Raw genomic sequence first — 23776 nt, forward strand, 5'->3', positions numbered from 1 at the left:
TTTGCACTCTCCCTGAATTCTGGAGACCATCCTGAGTCTGCCTACTCCATATCATTAGATCTTCTGTGGCCTCTGGTTGAGAGACCTCCAAGAGAGCTCATATTATCCAGAGTTACAGATAGGAAACTGTTTACCCAGATATACACACCAAGACAGGAGGACAGAGAAAAAGATAGACTCCAAGTGCACCCACTGGAAGAAGAAATGGTGGATGGCAATAAAAAGTAGATTCAACAATACAAAGACCAGTATGTTATCACCAGAACCTAAGTACTCTACACAAACTAGACATGGAAATAACAAAATAGATGAAGCAGAAGATAACAACCTAAAAAACAACTTCATAAAACTGATAGAGGAACTCAAGGAGGATATGAGAAAATTCACTAAAATAATGGAAGAAAAAACAAAAAATAATTGAAAGAAATACAGGAAAACAACAAGAAAAATGCAAGAAATGAACAAATATCTTAAATAAAATAAGAAAGCCAAGAAAAAACAATCAAACAGATGAAGGAAACCATTCAAACAGTTCAAGACCTGAAAAGTGAAATAGGGACAATAAACACACACACACACACACACACACACACACACACACCACACACACACACACGCACACTGACACACACACACTGAGAGAATATTGGAGACTGGAAAATTGATTAAAGTGTAAAGAACTACAAATGCAAGCATAACCAACAGAATACAGGAGATCAAAGTGGGAATCTCAGGCATTGAAGATAATATGGAGGAAATCAATTAACAGAGGAAAGAAAATTTAAATCGAACAAATCCTTAGCACAAAATATATAGGAAATATGGCACACAGTGAAAAGACCAAATCTAACAATAATAGACATACAAGAACGTGAAGAAGCACAGATCAAAGGGGCAGAAAGCATATTCAACAAATTCCTTGAAGTAATCATTTCCAGTCAGAAGTACATGCCAATGAAAGTACTAGAAGCACACTAAACACAAATAGACTTAAATATTAAAAGGCACTTAATTATCAAAACACCTATCATACATAATGACAACAGAACATTAAGAGCAAAACAATAAGACCTAGTAACATATAGAGGCAGACCTATCAAAATTGCAACTGAATTCTCCATGGAATCTCACAAGGCCAGATGGTCCTGGATAGATTATGAACAAATAATGAGAGTCCTCAGATGCCAGCCCAGGCTAAAATAATGTGCAAAAACAAGATATTTAATGTCAAAGCCAGATTTCCTAACCATATTTCCATAAATCCAGTCCTACAGAAAATTCTGGAAAGAAATTCTAACCAAGCAAGCTAACTACAATAATGAAGACATAGCCAAAGTTAATATTAGGTTACAAGAACCAAAAAGAAAAAGTGGGCGAGTATACTCACAATACCACCACCAACAACAATGAAACAAACAAGAATTAGCAATCTATGGTCTTTAATTTCCCAAAATATTAACGGTCTTATTGCCTATAAAAACACACAGGCTAACAGAGTGTATATTAAGACAGATTTCATCCTTCTAGTGCATTCAAGAAATGCATCTAAGATTCAAAGACAGACATTACCTCAGTGTAAAAGGTTTGCAAAATATCTTCCAATCAAAGTAACTCAAGAAGGAAGAAGGTGTAGGTGTCTAAATATTAAGAAGTTTAATTTCAAACCAAAATCACTCAAGAGATGAAGAAGGTCATTTAATAATCAGCATAGGAGAAATCCATCAATATAAAGTCTCAATTCTGAACATCTCTGAACCAAATTAAAAGGTACCCATATTCTTAAGAGAAACACTAGTAAAACTCAAAGCTCACATAAAACCTTACTCACTCATAGTGGGAGATTTCACCACCCCATTCTGAACACTAATCAGGATTACCAAACTTAAGTTTCACAAATAAACACAGGAACTAACAAAAGTTTTGTCCCATTTGGTTTTAGTATTCATTTATAGAACATCCAATCCAAACACAGAAGAATATACATTCTCCTCAGCTACACATTGAACCTTCTGTAAAACTGACTACATACAAGGCAACATAACAAACCTCAACAGATAAAAAATAAAATAAAATTGAATAGCTCCCTATATCTTATCAGATTACCATGATTTTGAGTTGGAATTCTACAAGAATACAAACTGCAGACACCCTACAAATTCATAGAAACTGAATAATGAGTAAATTACCACTCCCTGGTCCAGGAAGAAATAATGAAATAAATAAAAGTTTTGTAGAATTCAATGAAAATGAAGACAGAACATACCTGAACTTATGGGACACTTTTAAAGCAGTTATACAAGGAAAGTTCACTGCAATCAGTGCTCATGTGAAGTAAACAGATGATAGTCAAATTATATAATTAAGAGCTCAACTGAAAGACATAGACCAAAAAGAAACAAACTTACCCCGGAGGAGTACCTGAATAATCAATTTGAGGGCTGTAATCGATAAAGTAGGAACATGGAAACCAATACAAAAAATGAATATAACAAAAAGTTGGTTCTTTGAAAAATAAACAAGATAGACAAACCTTAGGGGCAAACAAATCAAGAAGCAGAGAGAGAACATGCAAACCAGCAAAATCTGAAAAGAAAATGGGAATATACGAACAAACACTGAGGAAACCCAGAGACATTTCAGGTCATACTTTGAAAACATGTACTATACTAAAGTAAAAAATCTAAGGGAAATGGACAGATTTCTGGATTGTTATCACTTATCAAATTCAAAACAAGGATAAATAAGCAATTTAAATAGATTTAGATCACATACTGAAATAGAAATAGTCATGAAACTCCACACAAGCCCCCCCCCCAAAAAAAAAAACAAACCCATAGACACAAGGCCAAAGGACTTCAGTGCAGAATTCTACAAATATTTCATAGAAGTGCTAATACCAATACTCCTCAAATTGTCTCGCACAATAGAAGCAAAAGGTTCATTACCATTTTTTTAATTAGTTTACAATTACCTTGATATGCAAGCCTCACAAAGACACAACTAAGAAACAGAATTACAGGCAGATATCCCTCATGAACATTCATGCAAAAGTATTCAATTAAATACTGGAAAATCGATTACATGAACACATCAAATAAGTCCTCTACCATGACCAAGTAGGCTTCATGTCACAGATGCAGGGATGGTTCAACATATGAAAATCTATCAATTTGATCCACCATATACATAAAGTAAAACAGAAAAATCACATTATCATCTCACTAAATGCTGAAAATGCCACTGTCAAAATCAAACACCCTTTTATGATAAAGTCCTTGGAAAGAACAGGGATAACAGAAACCTACCTAAACATAATAAAAGCCATATACAGTAAAACAACATAGAACATTAACCTATGTTTAGAGAAGCTTAAGACAATTCCTCTAAAATAAGGAACAAGACAGCTGTCCATTCTCTCCATAAATCTTCAATATTGTGCTTGAAGTTCTAGCTACAGAAAGAAAACAAAGAAGATCAAAGGGACACAAATTGGAAAGTAATAAATCAATTTGTTACTATTAGCAGATGATATGATAGTTTACATAAGTGACCCAAAAAACTCTACCAATGAACTCCTACAGATGATAAACACCTTTCAAACAGTGACAGTACACAAGACTAATAAAAACAAAAAAAAAAAATCAGTAGTGTTACTATATACAGAAGATAAACGGGATGAGAGTCACCACCCTTTACAATAGGAAAAACAACAAATAACATCTTGGGGTAACTATAACCAAACTAGTAGAAGGCCTATATTGCATGGTCTTGTGTCTTTAAAGAAGGAAATTAAAGAAGATACTAGAAAATGGAAAGATCACCCATGCTCTTGAATTGGTAAGATAAATATCGTAAAAACTCCAATTTTGCCAAAAGCAATCTACAGATTCAAAGCATTCCCGGTAAAAATCCTAGCACATTTATTTCTTCACTGACCTTGAAAAACAATACTCAACAGTATATGGAACGACAAAAGAGTCACAATAGTCAAAACAATGCTGTATAATAAAGGAACTTCAGAAAGCATCACATTCTCCGACTTCAAGCCCTAAGCTCTATTATAGAGCTAAAGTACCAAAAAAAAAGCACTTGGTATTGGCACACATATAGAAAGGTAGACCAATGGAACTGACAATCCTGATATCAACCAACACACCTACAAACTCCTGAGTTTTGATGAAACAGGAAAAATAATACAATGGAAGGAGGCAATCATTTTCAACAAATGGTTCTGGCAAAACTGGATGATGATATGTAGAAGACTACAAAGAGACCTATGTGAATCGCTATACACAAAACTTAGAACAAATTGATCAAAGACCTAAACATTAACCCAGCTGCCCTAAACCTCTTAGAAGAGAAAGTTCGAGGTACTCTTGAAGGAATTTTTACAGGACAGTGTCGCCTCTACTTTGACCAGCAAAGAAAACACAACATTCAGACTCTTCTTTAAGCAGTTTATTCAGGAAACTTGTATAATCTTCTGACCCAGGGGGCAGCCCAGCCCACAGCTTAAAAGCCCTTGGGCAGTCAACCCCAGAATGCCATATGGTGAAAAACAAAAAAAGACAGGTCCATATACACAGAAGCAAGACAGATTCTCAGCTTTTAGCCAAATATGGAATTGTTTAATACAGAGAGTACTCACCATCGGGAAGGTGGAGGGCAGAAGCCAGCGCCATCTGTAAGGTGGGGCACTTCACAGCTCTCTACAGGAGAGTTATTCCTAGTCATAATACCAAACAGTGAGATCAATAATTAATAAATGGAACCTACTGAAACTGAGAGCCATATGTAAGGCAAAAAACACAGTGGACAACACTGTGGACAGCACAAAGAGTGAGAACAGATTTTCACCAACCCCTTATCTGACAGAATGTGCAAAGAACTCAGAAACTAATCAACACAACATCAAATAATGAAAATTAAAGGTGGGGTACTGAATACACAATTCTCAATAGAGGAAATAAAAATGGTTGAAATACATTTACGAAAGTGCTCAACATCCTTAGTCATCAGGGAAATGCAAACAAAAACAACTCTGAAAAAAATTTTTACTCCTGTTAGAATGGTTAAATCAGAAACACCATGAACAGCTTATGCTGGAAAAGATTCAAGGAAGGGGAACACTCCTCCACTGCATTTGGGAGTGAAAATTATACAGCCATTTTGGAGATCAGTATGACAGTTCCACAGAAAAACCAGAATCATTCTACCACAGGACCCAGTAATTCCCCTCTTAGGCATACACCCAAATGATCAGCAAAGACATCAGTTCAACTACTTTCATAGCAGCATTATTTGTAATAGCAAGAATCTGGAAGCAATATAGATGCTCCTCAAATGAAGAATGAATGAAGAAGCTATGGTACATTTACTCAACGGAATAAATTCAATGAGGAAAAATGGAATTTTGAAATACTTTAGTGAATGAATGAAACTTGAAATTCCTGAGTGAGATAACTGACTCACAAAAGGCTCAACATGGATGTACTCACTCATATGTGGATTTTAGACATAGAGCAAAGTATCACCAGTCTACAATTCACACCACTATAGAAATTAGGATAAAAGGAGGAAACTATACAAGGGAATTTTACAAGGTCCCCAACAGAAGGAGAAAGCATCATCAACTTCCCAGCATGTCAGGAGCATGAAGGGACAGTGAGTAGAGAGAAAGATAAGGGAGAGAAGGGTAGGAAAGGAGAACATGTGTGACCAAGATGATTGAGTCAGGTGTGGAATAGAGGAAAGCAAGAAAAGAGATATCATAATAGAGGGAGACATTATAGGTGTGAAGAGAAAATTGATTCTAGAGAAATGTTCAGTCTTACAAGGATGACCACAACTAAGAATCTGAGAAACACTGTGATGCTGAGTAGAAGCAGCCGGAGTATGGTGGGGACTGAAGAATTCCCCAAACAATTCAGTCAGTCCTGTGGGTACAATCCAAGCCAGGCAAGGTTTCACTGACTTTGCCTGCTCCAGCAGGCTTCATCTCTGCTAAACAGTTCACCCAAGTATGTGGCCCAATGTGCATTTTCTTAAGTAGCTCACCATCCCTTAAATACAGGAAGAGCCCCAAGGTCAAAGATAGAAAATTTCATTGTCCTGCTCTGCCCTGTACAATACTTAAAGAACTTTATGAAATCAACACTAGGGGTCTCTATCTGTATCTCTACTCTGTCTCTCTCTTTGGTTGGGTTTTTGTATGGGTTTATTCTTTGTGTGTTCCCTGGACAGGAAGCTACTTCTTGGAGAGCACATAAACAGTCTCAAAGAGATAAGGATGTGTCAAATATATGGTGGTAAAATAAGAGCTGTATGGGATGACGAGTTTGCATGTAGGGGAAACCTTATAGGACTCCTTTAGTGCTATCTCAGGTTGGGATAATGTGTGGTGAGGTCTTTTCCTTCACATGCGTCATCCACGTGCGTGCATGAGTGTGTGTGTGTGTGTGTGTGTGTGTGTGTGTGTGTGTATGTGTGTGTGTCTGTACTTGTGGCTAGCTGGATCAGTCTATTTTGTGGGAAACATATGGGAGGATTCAAGATTAAACTTTCCAGTGGCCACTCTGGCACATCTCTGAACTCAGAGTTCCACATTACATGCCCAGGTATCTCCCTTTGTAATATTGGAGCAAATGCCTCCAGGAGAATTGTTGGAGAAAGCAATATAAGGAGAAAATATAATCTGAGAGCCTTTTACTCAGAAGATCCATTTCATCTGAGCAGAGGTGAGATCTATGGGCTGGCTTGGCTCTTCTGCTTCTCTGATTTGCATCTTGAAAACTGAACCCCAATATCTGTCTCTGGTCCTTTTATTTTTATTTTTTGTGCTACATGCTACAGAGTGGGAGATAGCTCAGAATGGTTGCATGGTGATGCTTAGAAGATGACTAGGGTGTGGGCACAGGGCAAAGGCCTGGGAAAAAAAGTGGAAAAGTTGGATTGAATGTTTATTCTTTCCTTGTACTCTTAATACCACATCAAGCTCCGTAGTGACCTGCCTCCTGGGAAGAGGCCAAGGATGTCACAGTTACCTTAGTGGGATAATATGGCAGATACTAACAGATAATTAGCTGATAATACAGCATAGCATCCAATTGAATGTAGATGGCTTGGTACTGTGAGCATGAAGGCCAAGGTATTTGTGGCCTGTATCCTTTTTTTTTTTTTTTTTTTTTTTTCAGAAAAATCACACCCATGGGACCCTTGTTCTTTAAAACTGGATCCATCACATATTCTCACAGCCCCTGCTCTTTGCCCTATGTCCAGCATGGAAATGACATCTGCCAAATGAAAAGTCAGTTCTGGTGTTTGGGCCGTATTTACTTGAGTGATCCTAACCCATATGTCATCTGCCTAACTTCTTTTGTGCCCTGTGATTTAGAACACCACCATCCTGCTGCCCTATCCATCCTGGCGAATACTGGGAGGCCTCTTTTGGTCTGGATTCTTTGACAATGAACATTTATTTGCTCAGTTTGCAAGAAGCCAACATACACAATACCACCCTGGATGCTGAAGTAGGAAGGAGGTCAGTGTTCCATCATGGAATATGGTGGGAGGTGGACATCAGAGAAACTTGATGGGGCAGTTAGGGGAAAACACACAGCCCCCAGTTTCTAAGTCCATAAATTTGGTTCTGAAGGGGAGCACCTGTTTGAGGTTTAGGTCATCTTGTGTGAGATGGTGTTTTTGCATGCAAGTTTTTGGGCTGAAATCCTCTGTCTGTTGCATACTTGTTTCTGTTGCATGGATGTAGAACCCTGTGGGAAAATGATTAAGGCCCCATGAGGGTTTCCTGTGATGACTCCTGGATCGTTTTCTGAAGTCACTGAGGACAGGGGTGAGTTTGTTCTGCAGTTAACATGGTGTGCAAAGCATGAATTGCTTATTCTACCTCAGTTTCTATGTTACCTTTCCTCATTCCACTTCAATCTCTTCAGAAACCCCTGAGTCCATTGAGGGCTAATCTATAGGTCAATGACTCAAAAAAAATTCCATCTTGAGGGAGACTTACAGACTTGGAGAAATGAAAGACAAATTTCCTGAATGTTTCCTGGTTAGTGGTGGTGGTGCAAGGCTGTGGGCTGGAGATAGACTGTGAGAGTGCTGCAGGTAGCTCAAATTGGTTGCCTTGTGATGCTTAGGAAGTGATGAGGTTTGTGGTTTGGGTGCAGGCTCTGGTTGGCAAAGGGGCATATTAGATGTAATGTTTATTCTTTTGATGTTTCATTGTATCAACATCTAGGAAACTGGGGCAGGGCTGCTTCCTCGGAAGCGGTCATGGATGTCACCTTCCCCTTGGTGGCCCCTGATGCATATCATGTAGTACAGCTTCCACCTTAACTCAGAGAGAGGGGTAACTTTAGCTGTAGTATCAAGGATCCCACTGGCTTTTCACTTTATCTTCTAAATATCAGACCCATGGGAATGTTGTCCCTGAAATCTCAACTCCTCATAAGTGCACACAGTTGTCTACTCTTTGACTTGTGTCTATACTAATCTGACCTTCTGCCAGGTGTGATGTCAGTGCTTGGAATAAGACCCTATTGATGTGGCTTGTCCTCACAACTGTTTTCATCTGCCCATCTCCTGTGCCCTGAGCTCAGTGACACCACCATCTCACTGCCTTACCAGCACTGGGTCAGCCTGAGAGGCTGCTACTTGGCTGGCTGTCTTCACATGGCTGCATTGTTTTGGTTGGGAGCAAGATTGCAGCAGAACTAAAGCAGGCCTAACAGTTGGAGTGGTCAAGTTGGTGGCCAGGTTCAAGTAGATAGCTGTTGGACAATAGGAAAGCAAGATAGGCAGGACTAGGAGACAAGTTGAAAAGAGAAAGTAGTAAGGAGGGATCAACATGGAGAGGCTGGGGAGATATGATGCCTGAACCACTCCCCGGTAAGGTGAAAAGGTGAAACTACGTGTAAACAGATAGGATAACAGAAATGGGTTAATACTTAAGACAGAGCTAGCCAATAAGAGACAAGTAATTGGCCAACAGCATTATATCAAATACAGAGTCTCTGTGTGTTAATTGGGGCTGGCACGGTGGCAGGACAAGACCAGCAGCAGGAGGAAAAACCTTACTCCTTACAGATAGCTGCTGGATTTCTGAAGGTTTTGGGGTGGCTGTCAGACAAGGCTGGGTGAACACTTAGCCACTAGCACCCAAGGCCATGATTTAGGTTCTAAAGCTTCTCCATTATGTTTCAGATTGGTGTGAGATTTCTGAGGATTTAACAGTGAGCCCCTCTGTGCTCTCACAAGGAGCAACGTCTTGACTTTCACAGGGCTGGCAGGGACCCAAATCTGACTGTCTAGGGACTATAAAGTCGAGGACCCTTTGAGGTCTGTGACCCCATTCACCTCACCACACTGCACCTTCCCAAACACCTGGAATCCATCCAATGCTGCAGGCCTAGAGACCCAACTCTGGCAAGTCTTGGCCTTAAAGCTTGTTTGTTTCCCATCTTTGGAGCTTCGTGCCAATGGATATATTTTCTTTGGAAAGGCCAGAGGAAGAGCACCTATGACGTATTGAAACTGGTATTCTCTGTGCACTACTACCAATAAGCCAAATGCTTTTGTGAATCAGGCCAACACTTCCCCATGGTTGTCTGTACATTTGTTGGCTGACTAGAGAAAGGCTTTCTGTAATGGCCCCAAAGGGATGAACCCATTCGGACGCCCTGGTCTTCCACTAATTCTGAAGGACTTGTGAGAAATGCCTGTAAAAAAGGTTCCTAAACCTCTACTCCTATACCCAATTCTAAATTCTGCAATAACTCCTCTCTAATGAACTTGTACTGAGGAAGTCCCCTTAATTCCAAGAGTTCTGAAATTCTATTAGCCAAATAGGTCTCTGATATACCACAATGCCCATGGAGGTATGCCTTTCTGCACATTAGGAATACACACATCTCATCAAGGATGCGAGTGTTACCATTGCCCCAAAGTTTTAACCTTCTCCCTTAGACTACTCTATATCCCCAATCTCTGTCCAAGCTTCCCTAATGTTTCCTTCTCATCAAGGAGATGTCATACTTTCTGTTCTGGCTGCTGTGATAAAAGGATACAAAAACTCAACATTTCTGTACAAGATATAATTTTCTGCTCTAATTTGGACAAGCAACACCTAGTATTACCAACTATCTGGAAACAAATCTACTGCTCTCAATTATGTTTTCAAATACATAGCATTCATTTTATTTGGAATCTACTGATAAGCATTGTGGCTACTTCCTGGAATCCAGTTGTAGAGAGGGAGGAGTGATGAGCAAACAGATCAAGACCATCCGACGAAAGCCATTGAAATTTCTGATGTGAACAAGGGGAAGTGCATGGATACCAGATTGACTACTTAGAAACCAGCAAAGGACAGAAATGGTCTTCCTGCATATAGGAGGCCTCAGCAGTCTATAGGGCCTCTGGTAAAGGAACACCATTTATACCTACTGCATGAATAGATAATGGAAGCCCATTCCTCATACAGGAAAATTTTCTTTGCCTAGACCCATGGTGGAGGCAATATGACCTGCAAGAAATGATGTGAAAGTCCTGGAAGAGTGCCCCACAGAAAGCCTCGCCCTTTCTATGGAGAAAAGGAGGAATGATATAGGTGACACTGGGCAACATGGAGAAATGGTAGGTATAAAGAACTCAGATTGATATGTAAAATAAGATTGTATTGTTTCTTATTTTAATAAAAATATGAAAAAATAAAGAAAACCATGTGGACAACAGCTATAAGTCATCTGAATGACTTTGTTACTGGTGATAATGGTGATAACACAAAGAAGTTAGACATGCATGGAGATTAGTTGTCAAGAAGAAAAGGTTTCATGGATTATGTTTGTTACAGTGGGAGATGAGGATGTCTTCACATCAGAAAATAAGATACTTTTGTGGAATATTGAAAAAAAACCTCACCAATAATAATATTTCTTCTATAGTTAAATTAATTAGGAATGCAGAGAATTATTTTATGGTATTAAAATAATTTCCCAACCAAAATTAGCAAATTACTGGTAATCTACAGAAAACTATCTGCTCTGTGATGGGAGATGTTATTCTGTATATGTTTCTCATACTGATTAATGAATAAAGCACTGTTGGCCAATAGGAAAGGAGGAGGGACTAAGAGACAAGGAGGAAAGGAGAAGAAGAAAGGAAGAGCCAAGATGGAGAGTCTGGAGAAAGCAGTTTGCTGGCCGGCTCCCCGGTAAAGAAATACATAGATCAGCAGAAATGGGTTAATAATTAAGACAGAGCTAGCCGATAAGAAACTAGCACCTGGCCATCAGTATAATATCAAATACAGAGTCTCCCTGTGTTATTTGTGGCTGGCGCGGCGGCGGCGGGAAAAGACCGGGCGGTGGGTGGAAAAAGCATACTCTTACAGCTCTGGTTACTTGTGACAAGGAATCTCTGTGAGAGTGACTTTTGTGAACAGAGTTGTCATTTATCTTTGCATTGTGCATTGGGGGAAAATTTAAAGTGTGTGTGTTTTTTTTTATATTTCTCTTTGTGTATCTCTTGCGAAAAAATTAATTACTCACCTACATACTACACATAGTTAGTCATTGGCCATGGGGTGCTGTTTACTTTGGGAAAACAAGATGAAGAAACTTTATATTCTTTGTGTGTTTTGGACATCAGCCCTCTGTCAGATGTAGGGTTGGTGAAGATCTTTTCCCAGTCTGTAGGCTACATTTTGTTTTTGTCAACTATGGCCATTGCCTTACAGAAGCTTCTTAGTACCAGGAGGTCCCATTTATAAATTGTCAATCTTGGTGTCTGTGCTACTGGTGCTATGTTCAGGAAGCAGTCTCCTGTACCATTTCCTTCAAGAATACCTACCATGTACTCTTCTCAGAGGTTCACTGTAGCTGGACTTATGTTGAAGTCTTTGATCCATTCGGACTTAAGTTTTATGCATGGGGATAGACATGAGTCTGTAGCCTTTTGCATACTACCACCCTGTTGTGCCAGCACCATTTGTTGAAGGTGTTTTCCTCCTCCCAGTGTACACTGTTAGCTGTTTAATCAAAAATCAGGTGTTCATATGTGAGGGGTTTAATATCAGTATTTCAATTCCATTCCATTGGACTGTCTACTTTTATGTAAATACCACGCTGTTTTCAGGACTATAGCTCTATAGTAGAATTTGAAGTCAGGAATGGTCATGCCTGCTAAAGTTCCTTTATTTTATAGGGTTGTTTTGGCTATTCTGGGTCTTTTTTTTCATATAAAGTTGAGTATTATCTTTTATAGTCAGTGAAGATGTGAGCTGGGATTTTGATGGCAAATGCTTTGAATGTCTAGATTGCTTTTGGCAAGATTGCTATTTTTAGTATGTTTATCCTACCTATCCAAGAGCATGGGAGATCTTTCTATTTTCTGGTGTTTTCTTTAAATTCTTTCTTTAAAGACACAAAATTCTTACTATATAGATATTTCACTTGTTTAGTTAGAATTACCCCCAAGATATTTTATGTTGTTTGTGGCTATTGTAAAGGGTAATGTTTCTTTGATTTTTTTCTCAGTATTTTTAATGTCTTTATATATTAGAGCTATGGATTTCTTTAGTTAATCTTGTATCCTGCTAATTGGCTTAAGGTGTTTATCAGCCATAGGACTTCTCTGGTATAGTTTTTCAAGACACTTTTGAAAACTATCATATCATTTGAAAATAGTGTAAGATTGACTAATTTTTCCAATTTGTATCTCCTTGAAATCCTTTTGTTGTTTTATTACTCTAGCTAAAACTGCAAGTACAATATTGAAGAGCTGTGGAGAGAATTGGCAAACTTGTCTTGTTCTCGATTTTAGAATAATACAAAGAATTGAGGAAACTAATCACATAAACACCATATAACTTTATTTTAAAAAAAGTGGGGTACACAACTGAATAGAGACTTCTCAATAGAGGAATCCAAATTGGCTGAAAGACATTTAAGAGAGTGCTCATCATCCTCAGCCATTAGGGTAATGAAAATCAAAACAACTCTGAGATACCATCTTATTCTTGTCAGAATGGCTAAAATTAGAAACACCAATGACAACTTATCTTGCAGAGGATGTGGAGAGAAATGGACACTCCTCCACATATGGTGGGAGTGCAAATATGTACAGCCATTTTGGAGATCAGTATGGTGGTTTTTCAGGAATATGGGTATCTCCAAATTGGCTGTACATATTTGCACTCCCACTAGCTATGGATGGCTGTTCCCCTTTATCCACATCCTCTCCATCATAAGCTGTCATTCATGTTTTAGATTTTAGTCATCTCGCTTGAGTATCATGGTATCGAAGAGTTGTTTTGGTTTGCATTTCCCTGATGACAAAGCGTGTTGAGCACATTCTTAAGTGTCTTTCCACCATTTTTGATTCCTCTATTGAGAATTCTCTATTCAGTTCTGGACCCCAGTTTTTAATAGGGTTATTTGGCGTTTTGGTGACTAATTTCCCAAGATCTTTGATTTTGGAGATCAGCCCTCTGTCATATGTGGGGTTGGTGAAGATTTTTTTCCACTCTGTGGGCTGCTGTTATGTCTTGTTGACTGTGTCCTTTGCCTTACAGAAGCTTCTTAGTTTCAGGAGGCCCCAGTTATTAATTGTGGATCTCACTTTTTATGCAACTGGTATTATGTTCAAGAAGTGGTCTCTTGTAACAATTCATCCAAGTGTACCTCCTACTTTCTTTTCTATGTGGTTCAGTGTGGCTGGATATATGTTGATGTCTTTGATCCATTTGGACTTAAGTTTTTGCATGGCAATAGACATTACTCTATCTCTAGTCTTCTACACACCACCATCCAGTTATATCAGCACAAATTTTTGAAGAGGCTTTCTTTTTTCACATTGTATAACTTCAGCTTCTTTTTTAAAAATGAGGTTTTCATAGGTGTGTGGGTTAATACCAGGGTTTTCAATTTGATTCCATTGGTCTTCTGTGTACTTTTGTGCCAATACCAACTGTTTTCAGGACTATAGTTCTGTAATAAAGCTTGACATTTGGAATTGTGATGCCTCCTTAAGTTCGTTTATTGCACAGGGTTGTTTTGGCTGTCTTGTGTCTTTTGTATTTCTATATAAAGTTGAGCATGAGCAGGATTGAAGGGAGCAGCTTTGCCATCGGATGCCTGTGATGGACATGGACAGGTGACATTGGGTGCAGGGTCAGGGGAGGCCCCATCCCCTGCCAGCACTCTGATTTGCATATTCAAATGCTGCCTGGAGACTCAGAAGACATCAAGAAAGTACAGAAACTGCCTGGGTTAATTTGCATAGCCACACCACCAAAAGAGATAACCTGCATATATGTGCATGTCAAAATCCCAAACAGCTGGGATAACTTGCATGCATTTGCATAGCAAAAGCATGTAAAGAACCATAAATTTGCATATTAAAGTGCATTCCCACAACTCGGGTTTTTTCATTTGCATATCCAAATGTGAACCCCAATCAGTCTCACAGATTTGCATGCACTGTGCTCATTTGCATAATCTCAATTACTAGTGCCTCCTTTGCATAACACCAGTCTCATTTACATATTTAAATGGGCGACAGGGTTTTAAGTTGATCCAGACTGCTCAGCATCAGGCCCACCCATTAGCTGCAGCCCTGACCAAGCTCGCCTGCCCCCTGCAGGTCCGAGGTCACAGTCAATGACCCACTCTGGGCCTCACCCTCACCTACAGCAGTGCCAGCCCCTCCTTCCTGTCCTCCAGCCATTGCAAGGCAGCTCCCAGGTAAGGAGGTGCGAGAGCTGGAAGCACAGATTCAGGATAGGCGGGCCCCCGAGTGTGTGGCTGAAGTATGGGTGTGGCCTCTGTGGTGGACAGGTCTTGGTCCGGACCGTGTACTCACAGGAAATGGTGACCGGGAGCAGGAGGTGACCTCCCGCCCACCCCTCACCATTTTCATCCCCAGGTGGGCGTGGCAGGAGTCTCCTACCACACTCTGAGGTCAACAAGCAGCAATGCTAGGGCCCACAGGGCAGCGGCCCTGGAGGTCGTGGCAGTGCAGGTCATGACAGTAAAACCCCTGGGGATGCAGGGTGTGGCCCCAGTGAAATCACAGACCTTGGCCAGGTCTCCCCCCCTCCTGATCCTTCTGCTGTTAATCACTGCAAGCCACGCCCCTCTCTGTCAATCACTGCAGGCCCCGCCCCATGCCAGGAGGAGTGCAGGACGACTGGGCGGGGGCCATGTCTGCCATCTTCATAGGTGGAGAAGGGGGGCCCCAAGCCTATGGCAGGACTTCCTGGCAAGGGAAACCCGGCAGCGGAGACTCACGCCAATCTTCGTGGGTGGGGCAGGACTTCCGCTCGCAGATTGCAGCCAAAGCCGACCTTAGCCGAGGCCATCAGGAACTTTTGTAACTGCTGTGGCCAGGACTGCATTACCCAGCATCCTATGCGGCCGCTCTCTGCTTCGCTGCCCAGAGACTTCCGGGTTTGGACGTTCAGGCCAGGGACTGCATTTCCTGGCATTCTGTGGGGTCGATTCCTGCCTATAAGCCCAGGGACTTCCGGTTTTCATGTGTTGAGGCACGGGACTGCATTCCCCAAGGTGCTTGAGGTGGCTTCCTGATTTTCAGCATGAAACTTCCGGTTTTAGTTCGTGGAGGCTGCCCAGAGACTTCTGGGTTTGGACGTTCAGCCCTGATTGCATTTACCAGCATCCTTTGTGGCTGCTCCCTGCTTCTCTGCCCAGGGACTTGTTTTCATCTTTGGCAGCCCAAGGATGCTTTGAGGCTGCATCCTGCTTTCCTACCAATGGACTAACGATTGCAATCTTTGACGGTCCGGGATTGCAGTTCCCAGCATGCTGTGTGGCCATATCTTTCTTTTCGACCTTCGACTTCCAGTTCTGGACTTCGAGCCCCCCCCCCCCCCCCGAACTACAGTTCCCATCAGGAACCAAGCTTGTTTCGATCTTTTCAGTTCCTAAACTTCTGTGCTCCGAGGATCCAGGACTCCATTTCCCAGCATCCTGTGTAGGCACTTCCTGCTTTTCTGCAAGGAACTTCTGGTTTTGCTCTGAGTGGCCAGGACTCCATTTCCCAGCATCCGCCAAGTACACTTCCTGCTTTTGTGCCACAGAAATTCCAGTGTAAAAAACCGCTTATTATTATTATTTTTAAAGTTTCTCGCTTTCTGTTTGTTTGATTTTGTTCTGGGGTTTTTTGAGCCAGGGTTTCCTGTGTGTCCCATGCTGCCCCAATGGCCAATGCCGGGCTCCCGGTGTGAGATTCCCGGGGGAGGCGGTGACTGACAGAGTTGTGTTTATTATTATTTTTATTATTATTATTACTACTAATCCTGTTATCATCATCATTGTTATTAATATTTATCATTGTTGTTGTCATTTATATTACCGTTAATAATTATTTATCAGTCTTGTTATTCTTGCTATTGTTATTACTATTATTAATAGTGAAAGACCAAAAAGTGAAGTTAAATGAAGGACAGTTTGACCTGGAAAGCTAACCAATATCTGTTTCTTGGAATTTGCTAGCTTCCTCTCACCAGGCCATGAGATGACTAGAATTCACACTGCCCCTCCTTTCTGCCCCTCCTTTCCTGTGAGTCAACTGGTGGTGAATAGGGTCCTTAGGAAACAAAGAGATAGCTGCAGCTGGTTTGCCCAGACAAAATTAATTAGCACACCCTGAGGCCCTAAGGTCGGCTGACTCTAATAGCGAGACCATCCTACATCCAAGGGTCACATACTCAGTGAACAGAGGGTCCCACCCCCCTCCCTAAGCTAGTGGGTTTGCCTTTAAAAACACCTGGGCCCAGGGGAGGGGGCTTCTCCCTAGCCAGCATGCTGGAGGAGCCCATTTGCGCAAACGTTTCCTATTCAGTGAAGTCTCTTGCGTTTTGCAACAACTGGACTGGATATTGAGTTCTTGGGGTATCGACTGAACCTGGAAGACTCCTCATTCTGAGGGTTATTATTATTACCATTTTAATTATCGTTATCGTTATTTTTGGTATTCTATCATTGCTGCTGCTGTTGTTATTATTATTTTTTATTATCATTATCAGTGTCACTATTATTTTGTTATTATTATCATCATCGTTATTATTAGTACTGTCATTATTAATTTATTATTGTTGTTCCTTTGCTGTAGCTAATACCTATAAAACACATAAACGAGACTTAGCGCCCACGTTGAGTTTATTGAGAGAGGGGAGAGAAAGGGGGTACTTCCCTGATTGCATATCCAATACCACATGTTCAGTGCTCAACCATATATACAAAACCAGTAGAATTGTACTCAATTGGTTTTATTGGCATGTTTTTGCATACAAATCCATTCATACATGCTTAACAAGAAAGGAATTTCAAGTGAAGAATATGCAAAGGAATGGAGAAAAGACATGAAGGGGTAAATTGGTGAAATACAGTTTAAATAAAAGGCATGAGAATAAATTTTAAATAATGAAGCTGACTAGAAATATAGCTTAGCAGTCAACAGCACTGGTTGTTGTTACAGAGGACACATGTTCCATTATCAGAAACCATGACAGCCAGCCATCTTCTGTAACTTGAGTTAAAGGGAGATGGTACCCTGTCCTACCCTTTGCAGGTACTTTGCTTATGTGGCTTCAGACAAACATCCTGTTATGAGTGGTTTTTCTGTTCTCACTGCTGCACCAGCCCCCAGGTAACACACAGAGGCATTGTATTAGATGTAAAGTTGTTAGCCTGTTACTACCATTTCTTATTGGTTAGCTGTGTCTTAATATTAAACCATTTCTATTAATCTAATTATTTCCATATGGCCTTATCTTAGCAGAGTGAGGGGCCAGCACTCTGCTTTCTTTGTTTCTTACATCTTGAATCTCCTCCCTACTTCTCCCTCTGTCCTCCTTGTCTCCAATCTCACCTACCTTGCTTTGGTATTAGCCAACAGTGCTTTATTCATTAACCAATTAAAGAACCATATTTACAGAATGACATCTTCCACCCCTTCTTTGCAGGTACCGTGCACAAATGCATAGGAGCAGACAGTCATATACATTACTTAAAGCTTAAAAAGGGAGTTATCTACAGTGATTTCACAGCCCTGTCCTAGACATCAGGAAGACCTAGTTTAGATGAACTCCTGGTCCTGCACAGAAGCAAATATGGCTTTCTGTGAGGCATAATGCTCAGAGATAAAAATCAGCCATAATCTGAAGTTAAAATAACTCAAAAGGAATTTTGGTCTAAGGACATGGTATAGACATGTGACTTGTCCTTAATGTTTTCTGTATTTGTGTCTTTCATCCTTTGTATGTGTGCAATTCACAGGCTCTGATACATCTTTAGAATGTATTGAGACACCTCTATACTGTAGGTCACAATTTAAGGTCGAAAAGATAGATTTTTTTTTTTCTCTGTAAGTCTTCAACCGTCTTAGTGGCTGCACTTAAATACTTCTGTCCCTTTTTAAATTGTTAGAAATATATCCTTTGGACTGAACCTAATAAAGGATTAAGGATGATATCATACTTGGGATGGAAAATCGATTCTAGACTGTCTTATTTTGTGATTTTTGCAATTCAGACTTTTGGGAGGGATCCCCATCCTGCTTCCAAATAAATAACACACTGGAGCTTATTCTTACTTGTGAATGCCTGTACTTGCTTACCTTGGCTTTTTTTTTTTTTTTTTTTTTTTTTTTTTTTTTGCTGAATTTTGTAACTTTAAGTTACCCCATCCACCTTTGGCCTCTGTGATTTTTTTCATTCCTTACTTCTGTGTATCTTATTTTTATTTACTCTTGCTCTGTCTTAAGATACTTATATGTGCTTTCCTTGCCCCTTCATCTCTTCTGCTGGATTTCTCATATTCATTGTGTGCTGCACTTCTCATATTTATTTATTCTATCTGCCTTGCATCCCTGCCTATCCTTTCTTCTGTCTTGTTCTTGGTCAGTCAGCACTTCATTAGACGAACAGGATGCTCTAGACATTCAAATAACCACAGCTTCCTAGAGCTAAATAAACTCAACATCACATCACCTTTCCCACTATCATTTAAAATATGTTCATAGGCATAAAGAGATTAACATATATTAAAATAAAATTGCACAACATCACCTCTTTGAGATTAGCCAGAGTTTGATGCTCAGAGTTCTTAAAGATATTTGCGTTTGTTACTCATTTAAATATGTGGAGTGAATTCTGCTTTGGAAGACATATTAAAGCTGTATCTCCATAATTATACAAAATGTTTCTGAGACAGCACTCTTTTGACAGCTCAGGTGACTTTTGTTCCCATCCTTTTATTCTCCAGATCAATGAACTTACTTCCCTCTTATTTTACAAACTAAATACTTAAATTAATGGACTGTACCATCTCTGAGTTTTCAAATTACAAATTTGAGTCCAGTAGTCATATATCCATTGCAGTTACCAGAAAAGGAATTCTGTGTGGAACATGTCTCCAGCATTCAAATCAAAATAGAAGGAATAGTTTCTAGTGTACATTGAAGGGGGAAATGGTAGGCAATCAGCTGCTGGAGTTACCATAATGGAAAAGGCCCAGAATACAGCAGAGTTGTGATTTCATAATTTCCAAGTATTGGGATTGTGGTTGTCTGTACCAAGGCCACTGTGGATTTGTTTACAATGTTTTTTAGTTGTTCTGCATTCCTCTTGTGATTTATTGTCTGATTATCCTCCTTCAACATTTGTATACTTCCTTTAATAACTAAATCCATTGGTTCACATTAGCAAGGGATTTGCTGTTGAGTGTGGCACAAATCTCCAGCCAAAATGGAATAAGTTTCTTCTTCTTCACATGTAGCACATGACTTTGAACAATGCTGTCTTATAATTTCTTCTCACTATTCACTGTCACTCATGTCTCCTTACCAGCATGCAGTCATTTTTTTCCATGTGAATGAAAACTGACAGAATTGATGTGTGCACAGTTTATGGTGGGATGTTTAAACTACTCAGTATTCACTTTCCAATTAGGATGGACTTCCATATAGATGTTTAGAATCAGAAAACACAGATATATATGATTCATTATAGTAGCAGTTATGAGGTAGTAGTAAAAGCAATTTTATAGTTGTGTTGTTGCCAGAACAGGAAGAACCAACTGTATTACCGTGACACAGCATTAGGATACTTAGGAACAAGTTGTTTATACTAATGAGTCCTGTGGCTCAGGCTTGCCTGACACTATTTAATTGATGAGTTGTTTGTAATTTTAATCCAGACTCTGGTGCTTTGTCGTGGGTAGACAGTTTTGCATTGCTTTCAGGCAGGACACTCATTGTTTTGTGAAATAGAAAATACCACAGGAGATGTATTTCTTCTAATCCCTCTGATTTTATGAGGGACTTACCCATGAAGAGGGACCTGTATATGAACTGAGTTCACTGACCAATACAATGGTGGTCACAGTACAAAAAGGGAGGGGGAAAGAAGGAGTTTTGTTCCCTGCTTTTATTGTAGTTGGCATTAGCACTAGGAACTGCGGAAATCATTTTTTTTTTTTCATGATGCCATTGCTTCACAGTTAAGTGTCCTTGGTCTTACACAATCCTTGCAGTTTTATGAGGTCCCATTTATTAATTGTTGGTCTGTTCAGGAAGTTGTCTCCTTTGCCAGTTTTCCACACTTGGTCTTGTTTTTGTTTTAGTGTGTCTGATTTTCTGTTGGGAAAATTAACACACTTGGCCTTGAGTCTTGTGCCGGTGGATGTAAATGAATCTATTTCAATTCATATAAAAATTCAGTTTTACCTGCACCATTTTTGAAGGTGCTATTGTTTTGTTTTTCCATTTTTTATTTCTGAATTTCCTCATCAGAATTCAAATGTCCACCTGTGTTTTGATTATATGCCATGATCTTTAATTCATTCCATTTTTGAACATGTTTGTTTTCTGTACAGAGCCATGCTATTCTTTTACAGTTGAGTTGTTTTACCTATGCTTTTTGTTTTTCATATGAAGGTACAAACTGTATTTTCTAAGTTTTTAATGAAGTTTGTTGTAATTTTTATGGGTATTGTGGTGAATCTGTAAATTGTTGTTAGAGGAATGGCCTTTTGACTGGGTTAATGCTACTGATCATGAGCACTAGAAATCTTTACATCTGCTCATATCTTCTTCAAACTCTTTGTTCATATACTTAAAGGTGTTTCACATGCATTCTTTCACTTGCTTTATTGGAATTACTTGACATATTTTATATTATTTGAGGCTGTTGTGATGACTGCTGTTTCCTTTATGTCTTGCTTAGGCTGTTTGTTGTTTTTACATGGAAGTACTACTATTTGTTTGTTGTTTGGTTGATTGGTTGTTTTATTATTACTGTGCTACCCAGTCAATTTATTGAAAGTGTTTATCACCTGTTCTTCCCTTGCTGAGTTTTAATGTCGTTGATGTGTACCTGTAAGTAATAATAGTCCAGCATCTTCCTTTCCAAATTATATTCCATTGATATCTTTTAATGATTCATTGCTCTAACTAGTACTTCAATTAGAATATTGAGTAGATATAGAGTTTACAACCTTGCCTTGTTGTCCAGGTTTATCAGCCTTTGAATTTATCTCTCTTTCCTCTTTTATAGAGGATTATATTTACTGTTTTTTTTTTTTGTAGATGTACTATTACACCCTATGTCAAATGAGGCCTCCTTTATTGGATTGCATGACCTTTTTATAGTGTTCTTGGAATCTGTTTGTAAGGGGTTTTATTTGTTCACCTATGCTTATGAGAGAAATTTGTCTCTAATTATCTTTATATTTCCCACAGTTCTGGACATTTGTGCTGAGTTTGGTTAATGATCTCAAGGTCATCAGGCAGAATTGCTATGGATTTTTGAAATTGGAATCCCCAGAAACTGTCTACCTGGTTGAAATATTCAAATTGTTAAGGTCTATCCAGAAACACAAATATCCACTGTACCATGCATTAGGTTCAAGATATATGGTGTAGTAGCATCTGACATAAATTATCTATGATTATTTGAAAAAAAGAGCCTGAACACATGGATATTTGTGTACCTGTTGCATCATAAAATAAATTGGGCAAAGTTTCATTTGTTTTTATATCATGGGATACGTTGAGGAGTACCATTTGTAACTCTTCTTTGAGTCTGGTAAAATCCAATGGTAAAACAAACTTGCACTCAGCTTTTCTTTATTTATTTACTTATGTATTTATTTATTTATTTATTTATTTATTTATTTATTTATTTTTAGTTGAGAGGCTTGTAATGATTCATTTTGTTTCTTTATGGGTAATAGGTCTCTATTTAATTTCTCCATGCTGTTTTCTTTGCACTTTGACATGTGGTACCTACCAAGAAAAATATGTATTTCTTTACTTTTCCCACCTTGGGTGAATGAGGTGTTTTTAAAGTATTTTCTATGGTGTTGTTGATTACTGTTATGTCCCCTTTTAATTTCTGAATTTATTAATTTTTATATTATCTCTGTATCTCTAAGTTAATTTTGATAATGTTTTGTCCATCCTGTTGATTTTTCAAAAAAATATGTTTTTCTTTGAATAATTTTATTTTTCTTTGATTCTATTTTCTTAATTTTAACCCTGATTTAATAGCTTCTTGCTGTCTAATCCTCTTGGGTATATTTCCCGATCTTGTGTTTGGGGCAATATCAAATGTCATATTGGTGGAGTTTTTCTTTGAATAGGAATTGTTCTTCCCCATCTCATTTGATTAATTTTACTTTGAAGCCTATTTTGATAGATACAAAAATCTCTCAACAAGCTTACTTGCAAACTTGCAAAGTTTACTTGAAAAAAAAAGTAAATAGATTTTAAAAGTACATGGGAGAAGAAATGGAATCACTTAGAGATGGGAAGGGTCAAAAAGGAGAGTATTGTGGGAAGAAAACAAACAAGGAAGCACATAATCACACATATATAAAGATGCCACGATGAAACCCTATACTCTGTATTTAAACTGAACCAAAATTTAAAATTATTGGCCTTTAAGGTAGATCATTGGGAAATGGCACTTCTCACAAAACTGGACAACCTGAGTTAAATTCCAGTGACCCAAAGTGAAAGAAGCTATAACCATCTCCAGAGAGTTTCTTTGGATTGTTAAAGTCTGTGTGGTAGCACATGTGCACAGGAATGTGCTTGACAACAAAAACAAAACAAAAATAAAAACCATGTAATTAAAATTATAGAAGAAAAAACATTTTAATTACAAATATGAATTAGGAATAGTACAGCTAGGTCTGAGGCAAAGAGTACTTACTGCTATTGTCAAATACCTGTGTTCATTTCCCAGTATCCATGTCTATTGACTTATAACAGCCTATAACTCCAGCTCTATGTAATCCAGTGCTCTTTTGTGTCTTCTTCAGGCAGTCATAGGCATTGTATACATTCATGCAGACACAATTCACAAAACAAAAGCAAATATTTTTATTAAAAGTTATGAAAGAATAAACTCAACAAAGTATCAAGATGCAAACAGGCCAGATTAGAAAGGGAAATTGGGATAAAATCATTTTCAGAATCCAGTCTAGAAGATGTGAGTTAAATGTGTGAGATTCATGCTGGGGAAAATAGTCCCCAAAAGTTGTCTTCTGTTCTACAACACACACACACACACACACACACACACACACACACACACACACACTTGCATGCATGCACCTGCATGCTTGCACACACACTCTCTCTCTCTCACACACACACACACACACACACAGACATACACACCATGTGGGAATGTCAATACACACAACAAGGTGAGAAAGACTTAAGCGAT

At 39.0% G+C, this 23776-nt stretch overlaps 1 protein-coding gene across 1 annotated transcript in view; it reads left to right on the forward strand.

The window, feature by feature from the left end:
- LOC127217639 (E3 ubiquitin-protein ligase MSL2-like) overlaps positions 1 to 15394 on the forward strand; it is a 127326-nt gene extending 111932 nt beyond the window's left edge. Inside the window, 2 exon segments of the mRNA XM_051178624.1 lie at positions 14856 to 14943; positions 15175 to 15394. Coding sequence (XP_051034581.1) covers positions 14856 to 14943; positions 15175 to 15394 — 308 coding nt within the window.
- Positions 15395 to 23776: the final 8382 nt, after the last annotated feature.

This window comes from Phodopus roborovskii, unplaced genomic scaffold, assembly GCF_943737965.1.
Source record: "Phodopus roborovskii unplaced genomic scaffold, PHOROB, whole genome shotgun sequence".
Taxonomy (NCBI): domain Eukaryota; kingdom Metazoa; phylum Chordata; class Mammalia; order Rodentia; family Cricetidae; genus Phodopus; species Phodopus roborovskii.